The sequence below is a fragment of the Oculina patagonica genome, chromosome 13, assembly GCF_052425735.1.
Source record: "Oculina patagonica isolate OP01 chromosome 13, crgOcupat, whole genome shotgun sequence".
In the NCBI taxonomy this organism is placed as follows: Eukaryota; Metazoa; Cnidaria; class Anthozoa; order Scleractinia; family Oculinidae; genus Oculina; species Oculina patagonica.
In genome coordinates, this window is record NC_135770.1 from 17,497,710 (window position 1) to 17,515,236 (window position 17,527).

The window sequence follows — 17,527 nt, forward strand, 5'->3', positions numbered from 1 at the left end:
CGGCGATGTTATAGCCTCGTTTGTACCAAATTTGGAAAAACATGATTTTGTGGCAGAGTTTGTGGAACGAGTAGGAGACAGCACACTGTGATCTTGTCAAAAGCTAATCAGTCAATACCTCAAGAGTGTCATAACAGAAGCGGATTTTTTAATTTAAAGTTTGCCAGCAAGTTATGGCGGTTTAAGTGCGCAAATTTGAATTCAATGTCTTCTACCTCTTTCTAAAAGCGCTCTTTTAAAATTCCGCTTCTGTTATGACACACTACAGTATTCATAGTTTACCTATCTGCAGTGGCAAGTAATGAAGTTCTGTATCCGCGCTGTATTCTCTGCCACAAAATTGTCGGAAAAGTCCAAACTTTGAGATTTCCGAAGGTGTCCCGACCTAAATACGATCATTTTGCCAAGGAAAGATGTAATTATGGTAATTATATTCCACGCTTTTATGGTGAGAACAATGCGTTTTTAAATAGGGCACGATTGTTTATGCCAAATATTTTTTGATTACTCTGAGTTGCAGAAATATTCAAATTTAAATGAAAATAAGCTTAAATACTTTCTACAATCCATATGAACGTATATCGCTAAGTGTTGTTTTAAATTGGTTAAAATATCAAAGAAACAGGGATTTTTTACAAATCACACGCACGCGCCCATATTTTTGTCCAGTCATAAATATCTCGTAAAGTTGTCGATGTCAGTCGTTGTACTTCGTGCATACGCTTTAAATAAATGCATAATGATGAGCCTAAGGTGTCCCCCGCGACCTTAAGCTGCAAAACTTAATTATACGCGAGTGAAAAAACAGGATCTATGAAGGGAATGCAGAATGCCAAAAACAAAAGTTGATATCGTAAAGCTGAACGTCCAACTTTCAAGTTGGGAAAAAAGGTTTGCATCTCCTGCTATGTATTTGGACACGCTATGATTAACAATACACGTGTCTAAAACAAATACTTTGAAAATAGATTTTGATTTTGTGCTAATTGGCGTTTAAAACAAATGTTTAATCTGCAAGGAAGATGATGACAGTCACGTGTGGCTTAGAACATCTCAACCTGGTAGTTGCACAGTTTATCAAAACGTGCATGCGTGGAAAAATTCACGATTTTCTGCAAGATTTTTCAAAAAGGGTCAGGTTTTAATAAGGTAATTTTAAAGTTTCAATTGTGTGATCAATTATCTAAAACTGAAACCAAATTAGTTCGATTCCATCTGTTTATACAAATACCTGTTGGCGAGTCGTTTTAAGTGTTTTTTGCTAAAGCAAGCTTTTTAGAACTTCTAATTATCGTGTAAATAATGCATCGTTGTCAATTAATTGTATTTACTAAACTTGTTTCAGCACAAAATCCAGTGGGAAAAACAAATGCAGTATTTCACGGTCATTAACATAGAGAAACTCATTTTTTTTTCGCCATGCAAATCAGAAGCAAGAGAAAGTGTTTTGGGTATGACCTTGCTGTTGTGGGAGAATTGTGTTAAACGTGCATGTTATGCTAAAAGCTTTGATTGCCTTAAGCAATTGATGTTTGCTTTTAAAGCCACTTAGGCAAAAATAATAAGCAAATACTTGACAAGTATTTGATTATTATTTTTGCCTAAGTGGCTTTAAAAGCAAACATCAATTGCTTAAGGCAATCAAAGCTTTTAGCATAACATGCACGTTTAACACAATTCTCCCACAACAGCAAGGTCATACCCAAAACACTTTCTCTTGCTTCTGATTTGCATGACGAAAAAAAAAATGAGTATCTCTATGTTAATGACCGTGAAATACTACATTTGTTTTTCCCACTGGATTTTGTGCTGAAACAAGTTTAGTAAATACAATTAACTGACAACGATGCATTATTTACACGATAATTAGAAGTTCTAAAAAGCTTGCTTTAGCAAAATGACATTATGCCAGACTGGGTAAATAGTCGTTGCCTTTTCATTTTAAGAGAAATCCAGGAAATTTCCAAGCTTACTTTTACAACTATAGAAATAGTCTGTGAATTCAGCATCTTAACCCAATAAAGCAATTATGGATCATAAATCTTTGTTTAATCCCAACCGTGATACCAAGGACGGTATAACGGCCGTCATTCAAAAGCCTACTAATCTTTTCTGGCGCTTTGTAAACATGTTTTCAGCTGCAGTAAACTGCCACACTAAAAGATCAACACATTAGAATCGAGGATGTATGAATAGGACGCCCCTGGTTTCATGTTTTTCATTGATCGGTGCAAGACTTTGGAGAACGGCCTCCAACGATCCTATTCCACTTTGAAACTCAGGTAAGTGTAAAATTAGAGCTCTGAACTGGGACAGTAGTTCATCTGAACGTTAACAAAATGTTTGGAAACTAACCGCCGTAGAGTGGTATAAAAGCAATGAAATCTCGCCGTGCTCACTTTTAACTTATGTTTGGTTTGTATTCTTTTCACTGATGGTGTGCAGAATAGGACAAAAACTCTACTGAATACGCTTTTTAAGCCTGTTTTTAAAATAGGCTTGTAGTGAAAGTCTGATATACTTTTAAAACGAAGTTGTGTCGGTTTCGGATATCCCCACAATGCCACTTTCAATTTTGAGCTCTTTGCTTCGCCTTTTTCTACATTTACAGACATGTTCTATTAAATTTTTCTTTCATTTTTGTGTTTTAGTTGGTGAAGTTAATTATGATATTTTGTTTGATTTTAATATATTTAGTTGAGTTCAGATTTTTTTATGTATATTGCTTACCACTGAAAAACGGAGGAAGTTCATCCAGTAAGTTTAAAGTATTACCTTATAGCAACGATAAAACAAAATAATTTGACCTAAACAACATTATAATTTACCAAAAACAAAACAGTTCAAAACAAGCTTACTTATTAATAGCGAGCATTACTTCGCAAATTAAAAACCTCCGATCAATCGATAATTCTCAATCAATAATATTTATTTAAACATTCGGATTAATAGAGCAGCAAGTTCATAAAAGTGTATCGATTAAAAACAAAAAACACACGAAAAACTGTATTATTTTCAAACTGAATTAGATCCAGCTCCCTTTCCATTTATATCGTGTAGAGGCGCATTTTGTGTGAAGTAACCAGAACTATACTACAACTATAAAAACTAGGGAAGGCGTTGGTTTCAGAAGTTTTGAATTACCACGAGTCATTGAACAGAATGATTGAATTTCGTCGCGTACGTGGTCGTACGTGGGGGAGCCCCTAACCGGGGCTCAATATAGCGCTGTCATCTCCCTCAATAATCAAACGTTAAGGTGATTCCACTGAAATAGAAGGAGTATTAAAAATTTTCTGAAACTTGGTCCAGGTTACAATTATGTTATGAGCATTAAAAAAATGAAATAAAAAATGGGGGTCACCGAGATAGTTTTTGTGTAAAATGGATGGGAATTATAGTAAATATACGACCCGCGAGGTATATATTAGGAACCCTAGTAATCCAAATGGGGAACGCTATTGTTTCCAGAAAAAATCATTTTTGCATTAAAGTATTAGTCTAGTTCAACAAAATAGACTTTGATCTTATATTAAAAACTATTCTTATTGTACAGGAATTAAGATAATGAAAGAAATTAAAGATTTTGCTTCGTGCGCACGTTAACGGCACTACCAAAAACGTGTTTTTTACGGCATTAAAATTAAAATATCATAATGTAGAATTTTAAACTTTTCTTTAAAACGCGATATATTGTAGACAGCCGTATGACATTAAAATTAATGCATTAAAAAATGGGGGTCACCGTGCTCGTTTAAGAGAAAATGATCATTTATTTCCCTACCGAGCTTAGCCTGAAGAAAATCTCGTAGTGTTCTGTGTGCGCGCGCGCTAAATGACGCGATAACTTATGCGCAGCAAGGATGCGCAATGCAATACCGTGGAATCACCTTAAGGTGGCTGAATACAGTTTTAACATGGCTCAAAGGCGCGCGCTACGATTTTCTGCTTGATACATTATTGCTCGCGCGGCCTAAAATCGCGCTAGCAACTCTAAACAAAAACGAAAAAGAGTTCCATCTGCTTTACCGCGCTTTACCAAATTTATATACAAAAGAAAACTTCAAAATATTTTCAGATAGGTCTCGAAACTTGGGACGAAAAACAACACGACAAAAAAAATGTGGATAAACAACCGACAGAGAAGTTCTAATTATGTCTTTCCCCTGGTCTTTCAGTATCGCTCGCGACGCATGGCGTCATATCAGCGCGCACTCGCACGCGCAATTTGATTCGCTTCGGAGGTCGCCAGAGCCAGATTTTGATCCAGATTTTCTCGAAAACCTACCGTACAATCGATTATGAAACTTTCCCAATTAAATTTAAGGGGTGAACCACGTCCACGGCCAAAATTTTGAAAAAATCTGTAAGACAGATTTTGAGCTATTTTAAAGGTCGGCAAAATATCAAATTTTCCTATTTTGCGAAAAATCTGTCTTACAGATTTTTATATTACTTTGTATGAATGATAAATCAAAGCAAATTTCTCATTTCTGAAATTTTGAGGGAGGGTCATACGGGAAGATTTTGAGAAAAACGCTGTTTAAACTACAAGTGCCGGTCCCCTCATAAGCACTCGGCCGTTCATTTAAGCTGTTTATTAGCATTTTTATTTTCCAAATATCGCATTAGATGGTTTTAGGATGTAACAAACAGTGATAAGAGAAAGACAAAACTTTTCTGGAAATTGTGCAAGAGAGTTAAAGGTTGGACTGATTTGCCCTCTCAAAACTGTATTAAGCCACCTTAAATAATACCTTATTGGTACTAATTTTGATGTCACTTTAATTTCACATGTCTACGTATTGTGCATAATGTGAAAATCAAATTTCACTATCTGTGCTGTTTTGAAGCATGAGGAAACATCTATGGTAAACTATGCCGTTTCTGTAGCTTTGTCTTGTTATGAGTGGATGCTTTTCAGCAATAACAAGTGTAAAATAATAATTAAATTATCAAGTTTTTTTTTTCATTTTTGCGAAAATTAATTTCCTAAGAAAAAAATTTTGCACTCAAATCGCGAACATAAAGAACCGCGAATTATGCAGACCTTTTTTCGTGAAATTAAGTGCCCACAAGAACTTTTTCAGTTGAAAACTCTTTCTTATTCTTCTGTATTTAGTCCAGATATTTCACAGCACCAGCACATGCTCTATATTTTCATTTACTTAACTTCATTTCTATTTCGCACCGATTAAGTGCGCATTAACTTTTCTCGTAATTACGACCGAAATCATTTATCCAACATTTACTGATACGCCTATACCGTTACTTTTTCTCCCAGGCTTTGTTGCTGACGACTCTTCTGAAAGAACCTAAGATGAAGCTGAACTTGTTTTCTCTGTTGATTTTGTTCGCCGTGGTTGAAATAAAATCGGTAAGGTGTTTTCGCGATTTACAATTCAGTTAATCTACATAATAATTAAAATATCAATAATAATAATAATAATAATACATGTAATGATGATAGTAATAGTAATAATAATGATGATAAAAATAAAAATAATAATAATAATAATAATAATAATAATAATAATTAAAAATATTAAAACAGAAACTTACCTATCAGTGTCAATGATACACTGTTATCAAAGGGGTCCTTTACCTGCATTAAAATAACAGCTAAATGTTATCGAAACCTGGAGGAGCTCTTATTTATCTTATTTGCATGTTTCCATTTCTGTTTCCGTTCCAGTCTTCTGATGTTGTCCATTTGCAATCAAACGGTTTCATCGCCCGATCCTGTTTGGACTACCTGCAACATGGCAAGTGCGAGAACGGCTTCTACTGGCTTTTTGATGATCAAGATAAGCCATACGTGGTTTACTGTGATCTTTTATCCGAGCCGGGAGCAGCCTGGACCCTAGTCATGTCCTGGAACCGAGAATATAAAGATCTGCCGCAATTTAGAAGCAAGGCTTTTACGCAAGACGCACCAATCAACCACAAAACCCCAAACTGGTACATCTACCGCCAGACTCTGGCTCGAATGAAAAGCCTCCGCAGCCGATCCACATACTGGCGGGCAACCTGCAGCTTTAACATCATGAAACAAAAGATTGATTACAGAGATTACCTCAGAGGCAAGTTCAGCGACTTTGACATCATGACGTATCTTGGTCATGGTCAGTGCAAACGTGTGGATTATGTGAATATTCGTGGACATGCAGCGGGGAGTGGTACCACAGCAAGGTTCTGGCAGGTACTAAACACCTACACCCTGCACATCGACAGCAGTCACACTGGTTGTGCCTTCATACCAACCGCTGGATCTGTTCCCAGTGAAGACAACTTTGGTTTCTACCATTCCATAAACCGGAATTTCCGTTGTACCATGGGAGACACTCAGACCACTAATTGGTGGTTTGGTGGCTACATGGCTGACTGACATTTAACTAGTCGATTTATACGGAAAACATGTTGTCACTTTTTAGTAGCTGTTAGGGATGGGAAAATGGCATTTAGGCCGATTGCATAAAATGTAGTGACACGTAATCCTGAGAACAGTAAAGTAAAGAAAACTGTAAGTAAGAAACTGTTTTTAAGCAGAAATTATTTGTGCAACATTTTTTGCGAGTTTAAGCTCACAAATGAATACGCCAATGTATGGTTTCTAAAAATGGGTGCATGGTTTAAATAACAATAATAAACACGACTATTAACAGCAAGGAACTGGAGTGATTATATTTTTTTAAAACCTTCCGTCACAAACGCGTTTCTTGTTACATTTATAACTTACCTCTCTTCCATAAAAGTACAATATTTACAAATGATGTAGATATCGATTTAAAATTTGCAATCGACATCACCTCAAAACTCATATACTAAATTCCGTGGTAAAGTATATAAGCAATTTGAAGGGTACCACACTCGAACTTGGAAAAAAAATTGAGCGTTTCTCGGCTTTCCATAAGATACTTGTTTGATTTCTGTTTCTCTCTTGTTTGCTGTCTCAAAAAAACTCCTGACTCGCACAATTTAATTTCACTGTATGAGGTTTCCCCTACATAGTGAAAGCTATGTTTAACATAAAAAATGCTTTTAGGATGGCACGAACAAGGATAACCAAAGAACTACCAGGAGTCTCTTAACGGTTGGTAAGAGCTTTGCAGTTTAAGGTAGGCAAGTTATCCTCCGTTTCTGTGCCATCTCTTGTGACTTTACACAATTTGTTGAACTGACACCACTGAGGTTCCTGATAGGAATAAAACACATTTACCTGATTATCTACAAGAGGCTACCATTAAACACAATAAAACACATTTACCTAATTATCTACAAGAGGCTACCATTATGGATCCAAATACCAGGAGGGACGGGGGACAGGGTAGTGGAAGGCTATCTTTAAGGAGAAAAATAATAAAAAATGTTTTGGATGGGCTTATTATCGCAAGGAATTTTGCGGTCTAAAAAATCGTTAGGCTTATTTTTGGAGGGGAGTAAGTGTCTTAAGGGTACATAATATTAATGCGTGTAAAAACCCACCATCGATAGCGATGTGGAACACAAAACAAGTCCTACAGTGACCATCAGATGAACATTGATTACAAATTAATCAACCCAAACAGCAGTGGGGGGCTTCATAACCGGAAGATATTTAAACATTCTTAAAAAGCTAAAAGTAAATTTATAAGATCATAGGTTTATATTCCAGAGGCCTTTTTTAATGGAATGGTATTTGTGTCTGGGATATGGAAGGTTTATTTTCGGGGAGGGAGGAGGGGGATCGGATTTTTTTGCTGTTTGTCTAGTGTACCTGGGGCTAGAGGAGGCGATCCACATAAAATTGAACACCCTTTGTGGTACCAAACAAAAAGTACAATAAGCTGGTTCATGTTTATTCTCCTTATAAATTCCGATGCAATTCTAAAAATAACGGTGCTGGAAATTTGTTAGATCATCTGACAATATGCTCTGTTAAGGATTTCCTTTCATTCGTATTCTGTTGCTGCTAAACAGTGTGAGATACTGTAAAGAAATGACACTTATGCAGAGAGTTAGGATAGAAATTCACTTTAATTTACTTTACTAGTTGCCCGTATGCCAGCATACTGTCGCTATATGAGATCAAGATTACGTTCACTCATTTTTAATGTCAAGGGCATAAGAAACATGACCCCTCAGTAAAAAAAATTTTCACAGCCACTTTTCGAGCACATTGAAAGTCTTAGCCAAGTTAAATACGATGATCTATAAGCAAAGATGACTCCCACCATGTCCAAGCCGATACCAAATCCACACGGAAGTAACAGATCGAGATATTTGTGTTACAGACATAGCGGATGTTTACAAAAAGTGGCCTTCAGCTAATCCACACTGAGATTTGAAGTCCAATGGTGTTTGTGTTGCAGACACAGCGGATGTCTACAAAAAAAAACACTAATCTGTGCCACACCTGGGTCAGAACTCCTTATGTGCGTGTTGTAGAAACAGCGGATGTTTTCCAAAAAGACACTCATACCTGATCCTCCCAATTAAATTCTGCTTGTTATATATTGAGAAAATGTGTGTTGCAGACGAAAAAGATGTTAAGTTCTCTTCCCTTACGTGTTGCAGACAAAGCGGATGTTTTATAAAATAGCCTGTAGCTGATCCACACCCAGGTCAGAAGTCGTGATTTGCGCTTTGCAGACACTGCAGATGTTTTTCAACAAGTATCCTATACCTGATCCACAAAATTTTAATTTAAACATTTTGCCGGTAATGTCCGGTAATATACTGAGTAAATGTGTGTTGCAAACGAAATAGATGTCTACAAAAAGATCCCTTTCTTAGCCTAATCCGCACAGAATTAGAAGTCTAGTAGTAAGACCTTGTAAGTGTTGCACCCGTACATAGCAGATGTTTTACAATAGCCTGTAGCTGATTCACACCGGGGTCAGAAGTCGTGATTTGCGCGTTGCAGACACTGCGGATGTTTTTACAAAAGGCCGCCCATATCTGATCCGCCCAAATACTGCCGGTTATATATTGAGTAAATGTACGGTTTTGTTCAGTCATTCCGCAGAAGAGCATCTACTGAGGTAAGCAAGTAAGTGAAATCTTTAACACAGTTAATTGGTCTTTATTTAGTTGTTCAGATAATTAACTGTACGGCAGCCTGGGATACCGTACAATCATTTATTATTTAGTCCAAACGTTTCGCAGTATCATAACTGTTGTGAATGAACACACTCACGAAAGTATCGACAAACCTCCTAATTCAGAGCTTACACATACATCATCTTTATCTATTTACCATCGGATTTGCAGAGTAGCTTATACAGCTAATCAGTCTTTGAGCATTTCAACAGTGCACACAGTATAACGAACAAAGACCAGACCACAACAGCGGAACTCCATACCCTACTCTTTACAATAAGTGTGTGGGCTTTTAATGTCCCCTTCTGACCATAACACTGAAGTTCCATGAGACAGGATCTACAGTTTATCTTCCTTATCCGAGAAGACTAGAATATCTTACCATTTGGAAATGTCATTGCAAAGACAGCAAACAGCTAATTCGAGAAAGGCTGTCGGAAAAAAGCGCAAAAGTGCACGCAACAAGACCGAAAGGTGGTCTGGGTATTCACTGGAATTTTGCATATTGGCCTAGAGGAAAAGTACAAGTTTGTATTTCTGCACGTGACAATTTTGTTTTTCCTCTCAGGAGGCCTTGTACTGTAGCTCTACTTTCTCAGTCGAATGTCTTTGGGTTATGAAATTCTTCAAAAATTCTGCGTGGCTAAAAGCCTTGTTTCCAAATGTCTGAAGAAAAAGAAAACGTGTAAATTTTCGTTTGTCATATCACAATCTCAGCACGTGCAGTAGCTCTTTACCTCTACCCATTCAACCTTTCGCGTGTTCTTTTGTGCTTTTTTCCGAAAACCTTTCTCGAATTAGCCGTATTCTCCTCAGTTTGTCATTCACTTAAGCCCTCTTTTCACATCAAGTTTGTTCCCTTTTCAAGTTCACTCGGAAACCCAGAGACACCTTTATAGAGCCACAATAGTTTCTGAGTGTTGTTATATTTCCTTATGAGGTTTATACTGTTCATATTTCCCACCCAGGCAAAGAACAGTCATGAAGCTGAGCCTATTTAGCCTGCTGATTTTGGCTGCCGTGAGTCAAATAAGATCATCTGTGAGTATATGGCGCAACCGAATAGAAATTATATGAAAGTGTTATTGAAAAAATTAAAAATTAAAGTAAAACAACTTTATTTAATAAAACGGTTTTAAAGCTATTTTCCTAAAATCAACTAGCCGTGCGGCCTGGAGTGAGTCCAGTTCATAATTCGCTCCAGGTGTTTTCATTGTCTGATCCACCCTATGCTTCTGCTGATTTGTGCTCGGTCAAACGTGGAGTGTCCGCAACTGACCCGAGAATCACCCCGTTTTCCCCACTTTGTCAACTGCGCGGTAATTAAATAGAATTTTCACGACTTTGCAATCGATAACTATTTATAACATAACCGAGAGAATTCTAGCGCGCTGATTGGTCAAAAATTATGGTCGGTGAGAGTATAGACCATGAAAGTGACGTCAGATCACGCCACGCACACACGTTTGGTCTCCATGAATGAAAGCGAATTTCATCGTGTTTTGTTTGAATCAAGTGCCTATTTGTTTTCGGAATCCAGGATTGGACTTCTACTCAGGTGATCTGTCGTGGGTCTGCCGTGGTGGTCAGGTGATCTGCCGTGGGTCTGTTCAGTTATAGATCACAGAAGACGTCAAAATGTGGTAAGAACAACAGTGACCCACTCGCCTAGCGAGTCTTACCACATTTTGACGTCATCTGTGATCTATCACTGAACAGACGCACGGCAAAATGGAATCTATGTGTTAAGTAGACCATGGAAACATGTGGTCGATTTGTTAAATAATTTCACTGGACACAAATTCTGAGTGAAGAACGAATCGTCACGCAAAACAATCGCAAAACAAAATACACCTGAACGGAGTGATTTGTGATTGAAAGTGTTTTGTTTTACAAATTATTTTCGTCAAAGAGCGTCTGAATTCCTTCAACAAAACACGACAAGCACCAATTAAGGTCTTATCATTAACTTTACGGTAAACCAGTACTATTTTGTTTTGAAATTGTCCTTTGGTTTTCAAAAATCGAGATCTGAAATGATCTACACGCCGCACGGGCGCACAAACGTCAGATGATCATGATGGCGAGAACATTCGTCAGCTGCGTGCTTTTTATACCTAATCGTACCTTTTTGGTACGCTTCGGCGGCATATCAGGCGAGTTTTGTCGAGCCATGGTTCGTATTTTGGCGAGACGCAGTCGAGCCAAAATACCCATGGCGAGACCAAACGAGCCTGATATGCAGCCGAAGCGTACCAAAAAGGGTACGATTAGGTATTTACCGAACCCAAATTCAGCCAAAAATTCGGTTATATTTAACGCTCTGTTGAAGCCATGCTTGCTAGGTACGTAGTGCAAATTGTGTTGACCTGCTTGTGTTGATACCTTTCCCGTCGGGGACTCAGATTTTTTCTTTGTCCCACACTCGTGTCATGTTGAATAATTTCTTCACTATTTATCACCGAGCTTGAAATTTACCATCTTTATTATTTACTACACATGTGATGATTTCGACATTGCTGATCCTAGCAGTATGCAGGACGCGTGTCATATATCAACCTAGTAAATGGCCCAGCTCGCAACGACAGCGTTTGTTAGATTTCATTTTTAAGTTCGTTTCATGAAAAGATCGACGTGTGTCCCACAGTTCTATCTGTCTGAAGCAGACGGATAGAACGTGTTGGTCGATCTTAATATACCGTAAAATTCCGGTTATAAGCCCCCCCGCTTATAAGCCCTCCCGGTTATAGGCCCATCTACCTGGAAACAAAAAAATACATCCGATTATAAGCCCCCCCCCCGGATATAAGCCCCCCTCTACCGGATGACAGTACTGAACAGGGCTAAATGTTGCTTTATTATGCGTTTTTAACTTAAAAACGTATTTCAGTCAACACTCCTGTGACACTATTCGAAACGATTTTTTCATTCCGCTTGCGCTTATAAGCCCTCCCGGATATAAGCCCCTCCGCTTATAGGCCCACCCAAAACCCCTTACGAAGTTGTATAAGCCCAGGGCTTATAACCGGAATTCTACGGTATACTCAGTCAAACGTCGAACTTATCATGAACTTAATTCGCTCAGTTTAGTTCGTTTCAAGTGAAGTTCGACGTTTGGCCCGGGCCTATTAAAGTAATGGTTTATTTCGATGCACGTTTTCCCGGCATTAAAGGAAAATGTTTTTTCTGCAAACGGGAAAAACAATTAAGTAAAAGCTCTCACAAGTTCTATCCAAAACATCTCGCTTTAAAGGTCAAATGAACAGAAATTTCAAAATTAAATTAAATGCCATTTTAACCAACCAAACGCTAAAACTATCCATAATTGAGTAAAATTAAGAAAAATGTTTGCTTTCCGAGCCTTAAAGCGTGAATTACAGCCAAAAAAAAATACGAAGATTTCCGAAGGCTTCACGAACACGTTTTTGAACGATTGCGCACTGAAATGGAAGGAATTGAACGAATTTTTGACGTCATAATTGGTGTTTTTGAAGACGACCACAGACCGATTCCGCAGACCGCACCGATGGCAACGTCAACGACAACGTCTGGTGCAAAATGAATTTATATTTTACTTGGGAATCTCACAACTTTCCGGACGTATTCTGCTTATTTATCGCTTTAAGAACTAGCTCCCGCTGCATATTCAAAGAGAACGTTCAACCCCAAATAGAAAAACCAAAAATTAGCCGTCGTGGCTGACGTTATCCAAAGTACGCAGAATTTCGTCATTTCACGTTGTTGTTCGGCAGAGAACGGCTTTGAAGTGTACCAAGATTCAAAACGCACGTGCATAGATAACGCACGTGCAGATAATTCTAACGTCAAATGCTAATGAGAAAGAACAATAGAGATTCCTGATTTGTTTTCATACCAGCGTGCATTCTACCTATGTCTCACATGATATGCAAAACGACAGCAAACAAAACTTTAAAGGTCGGGACACACTTGGCGACACGTCGCTGCAACGATTTCGCTCTCTGAACAATAACCAACAATCAATCAACTGAAAAACGGCCGAACAGAACGAAATAACTGCTTGAAATGTCACTAAACACATTTATTTAAATTTTAAGGTGGGGTCTGCGAAATCGGTGTGCGGTCGTCTTCAAAAACACCAATTATGACGTCACAAGTTTTTATTTCCGACAATTTTCCGACAATTCTGAGGGCCTAAAAAAAGCATTTTTGAAATTGCAATATGTCTGCGATGCAATGTCCGATTACTTTGAAACTTCGGGATATGTTTATTTGGCTCTTAATAAACACATATGCAAAACATAGGCACGCTAAGCGTGCAGGAGTTATTTTTTCAATTTATGGGGTGGCTTGGGGTGAAACTGGGTGATTGTCCTGTTGGGATGGTTTATGCCATGGGTTCAGCTATTTGTCTATGGCGGCCCACGGAGTCACTTTTTTGCACAATATTTGCTTGCAAACAAAATACCTTTTACGTGCATTTTGATACATCAGAACTGTTTTATTTAATACGTAAATTTTCATCATTTAATTGAAAAACAAAAACTAATTCAATTATCAAAATGTCACAAAATGGCACGTTCTTATTCTGTTTAAGCGGTTATTTTGTTGCTAGCTTTGTAGCAACCGTAACGTGTTACTTTTGTTTGTTACGGAATACTTTTGGCTTTTTGCCAACATGATAAACTGAAACATGATATTGTTGTTTTTCTCACTTTTGTAACATGAGACCTTTGTTTTTTAAAAACGAACGTAACACGATACCCTTGTTTTTCTCGAAAAAGCCACGTTTCCATATAGACATTGAACGAAAAGTACTATAATAAACGAAGTAATAAACGCATAAAATCAAAAACCACTTTCTTCGGGAAAGTTCTTTAAAGCGTACTACACCTGGAGTATTTGTTTCCTGTCAGAACTGTTCAACAAAGATTTTCGTTCATTCAAAACCTAAATTCTATTCAACAAACAAGAACTAATTGAGTTATCAAATTGTCACGGAATGGCACGCTCTTATTTTGTTTTTGCTGTCGATCGTAGTTGCTTTTAACAGCAAAGTTAAAACTTGTACCGGTTCATTAAATGTTTGAACGAGATGTTTTACAGTTGATTTCAGTTTACTTTGGCCGCCCGCTTTGCGAAGTTTGTTGGGAAATTGGAAACTTTGTTATGAAGTTGCCAATTACGTTGCGAGTTTGCGAATCAAATTGCGAACTTCGATAAGTTCCCAACTTCGGCCCGACTGAACTTTCTAAGTTTTGGTAGTTGAGGAGAAACAAGACATGTTGCTCGAAAGTCATGGCGATTTCTGAACTCGAAGATTTTAGAGCTTGTCAAGGAAAGTTGAAGTAGCTTGAAGTGCAAGACAACGTTTCGCATCAGCGATCACGCAAGTGATTTGCCGATAAATAAATTTTACGCAGGTAGAAATTTGGTCAAATTTCAACTTTTTTGTATGAAAACACATATTTAACGATTTCTGTGAGGCACAATCTTCACTGTCTTCAATTTCAAGTCTTCTGCGTTTGTAAACCGGATGAAACTGGATGGTTTACCCATATGTAAAAATGATTTTAATCGAAACCGACGCGACGCGACGCGACAGACATGTTTACGGCTCGCTGAACATAAAAGTTTTTTATTTTTATGACATTTGTTTCCAACAGTTTAGCGTAGCAAAGCCCTTTTTGATAACATAATATATTATAGAAGGTTTTATTAATTTCGGGCCGAAGTTGGGAACTTTGTATCGAAGCTCACAATTTGATTCACAAACTCGCAACCTATTTGGCAACTTCATAACAAACTTTCCAATTTCCCAACGAACTTCGCAAAGCGGACGGCAAAAGTAATGACAACATTATTCTTCAAATCTGCTTTGTGCAAATGTTATATGTTATTTTTACTACGGTCAGGAAAGCTAGCCTCTCCAAACGTACGCTCGAATAAGACGAATAACAAGTTAGTGTTGGGCCTTTTGCTCACGGCGTGTGCGTTGTAAGCAGGCGAGCGTTACGAAAAACGTTTTTATCATCAGTCCAGGGTTAAATCACAACTCACCGATTCCGCCTCCTTCTAATCTAAAAACTTCGAACGAAATTGCTGACTACAACTGTGTTAACCTGAGATCATGCCCATTCCTCCCTACTTACCACTCCGGGGAAGGAGGGCATGATACATTTACTTGTCGAATCGTATGTAAAAAAACCGGATTCTGGTTTTTCTTCTGATTGGTCGAGAAACAATACTAAATGAAGCGGTGTGGACTGATTGGCTGTAGTATTTCAACGAGACTTCCGGTCAAAAGCTGGTGCTAATGGTGCTAATGGCTTAGACGAGGCGTGTTAATTGCGAGGACGATTTTTCTTCTACGTTAGCTGAAGCCCTGACAAATTTCAAGTGTAATTCTCTGAATGCAGAACAGATAGAGTGTTCGACAATGTGTAATTTGTTTTCGTGACGGTGTTTTGGCAGTTCATCGAATGAGTTTCGGGAAAGCAAATATTCCAGAGGTGTTGGAATGTTTACAGTGTTTACTTAAAAGCTACACGATGCTATCCGCACCGTAAAACAGCTCATCTGTAAATTCCTTTTTTGTGAGCTGTAAGGGACGGCAACTATCGCTGATAAATATATATTCGCGAGCGCCATTTCTCCCTGCTACTGAAAGCATTTTTATTTTAGTACGGCGGAGTTTTAATACAGGCTGTACATGTATATTAAATTATTCTGCAGACGTTTTTCACGCCTCATGGAAATCCGAGTCCCGAATTTGCCGCCATCTACAAAGAGTGGTTTGACAGTTCGACGACACCTTAGTGACCTTAGTTTATTTAAATTTGGGGGCGGTTGGCGGCCGGTTAAATAAATGTATCAGGCGTTCTTTTTCCCTCCCTGATCGCAGGTTACAACTGTGTCAGATTGCTTTCCCCTTTATAAACTACAATTTGATTGGTTCCGATAGTACTTGAAATCTGATTGGTGTGACAAACAAACATACTTCACTGACCCACTGACCCACTGACTGATTCACGGAACATCACGCCGACTAAGAGCTATTTTTGAAAAAATAACTCAAAAATAAAAACAAAATCGAAATTTCTGTTCATTTGACCTTTAATATAGAAGGCTGAAGACCATTTGTCGAAGCACACATTTTAATCTGTACCTTTCCCCCATTTTATGGCCACTTATTGCAGTATCCTTTGGTCTGTAGTAACAATTTGTCGTTCCGGGTTTAAACTCAGTTTACCATTTTCAATAAATGTACTGTAACTAAACAATTTCATAAGTCACTGTAACAACAAGAAAACCAAATAATTTGTTTTCGTAAATTCTCTATAACAGATCCCCGACGATATCCATTTACAAGTAAACTACGTCAAGGCCAGATCCTGTTTGGACTACTTGCAACGTAGCAAGTTTCAGAACGGCTTCTACTGGCTTTTTGATGATCAAGATAAGCGATACGTGGCATACTGTGATCTGTCATCCGAGCCGGGAGCAGCCTGGACCCTAGTCATTACCTGGAGCCTGACGTACAAAGATTTGCCTCAGTTTCAACGGAAAGGTTTCATGCAAGACGCACCAATCAACCACAACACCCCAAACTGGTACATCTACCGCCAGACTCTGGCTCGAATGAAAAGCCTCCGCAGCCGATCCACATACTGGCGAGCAACCTGCAGCTTTAACATCATGAAACAGAAGATTGATTACAGAGATTACCTCAGAGGCAAGTTCAGCGACTTTGACATCATGACGTATCATGGTAGCGGGAATTGTCTCCCAGTAGATTACGTGAATATTCGTGGACACGCAGCCGGGAGTGGTACCACTGTAAGGGTCTGGCAGAGGCAAAGCACTTGGATCCTCACCACCGACAGCCATTACCCCGGCAGCTGTGCCTTCAAACCTAACGCAGGATCTGTTTCCAGTGAAGACAACTTTGGTTTCTACTATACTGTTAACAGCAACTTTCGTTGCACCATGGGAAATGATCAGTCTACTAATTGGTGGTTTGGTGGCTACATGACCGAGTGACATTGAAATAGTCGGTATATACAGAAAACACGGTTTCAGTACTTTTTTACTTATTTGTGGGGTATTGTAGGAATAGAAATAAATGGAACTTCAGGCCAAAAGGTAACTATACTTCTCAGTGAAATAAAGAGACATGTTAACTCTGGAGAGGAAAGTAAGCGTAAGTTAGAAGTTGTTTTCCAGCAGAAGTTATTGCCCAGTGTTTTTTGTAAGCTCGAGTTCGTAAATGGTTATGCCAATGTGTGTGAATGTGTTGTGGTTCAATTTTATCCTTGTTAAAATTTTATTTCCATTTGTTTTTGGGTTTGGTAATGTATGATAATGAGTTTAAAACAAAGGAAAATAAAATTTGAACCAAGGACAAAATTTAGCCACAATATATACACAAGAATTAAAGAAGGTCGCAGTAATAAACATCCTTTAC

At 38.2% G+C, this 17,527-nt stretch overlaps 2 protein-coding genes across 2 annotated transcripts; both read left to right on the plus strand.

Annotated features, from left to right (window-relative positions):
• Positions 1 to 2,195: 2,195 nt before the first annotated feature.
• On the plus strand, positions 2,196 to 6,668 carry LOC144634691 (uncharacterized). Its single transcript, XM_078493725.1, has 3 exons — positions 2,196 to 2,282; positions 5,285 to 5,377; positions 5,696 to 6,668. The coding sequence occupies exons 2-3, from the start codon at positions 5,321 to 5,323 to the stop codon at positions 6,386 to 6,388; spliced, it is 750 nt and encodes a 249-aa protein (XP_078349851.1). The 5' UTR covers positions 2,196 to 2,282; positions 5,285 to 5,320; the 3' UTR covers positions 6,389 to 6,668.
• Positions 6,669 to 10,053: 3,385 nt separating this feature from the next.
• Positions 10,054 to 17,349, plus strand: LOC144634688 (uncharacterized). The gene is made up of 2 exons (XM_078493722.1): positions 10,054 to 10,122; positions 16,408 to 17,349. Exons 1-2 carry the CDS (start codon positions 10,063 to 10,065, stop codon positions 17,101 to 17,103), a joined length of 756 nt encoding a protein of 251 aa, XP_078349848.1. The 5' UTR covers positions 10,054 to 10,062; the 3' UTR covers positions 17,104 to 17,349.
• Positions 17,350 to 17,527: the final 178 nt, after the last annotated feature.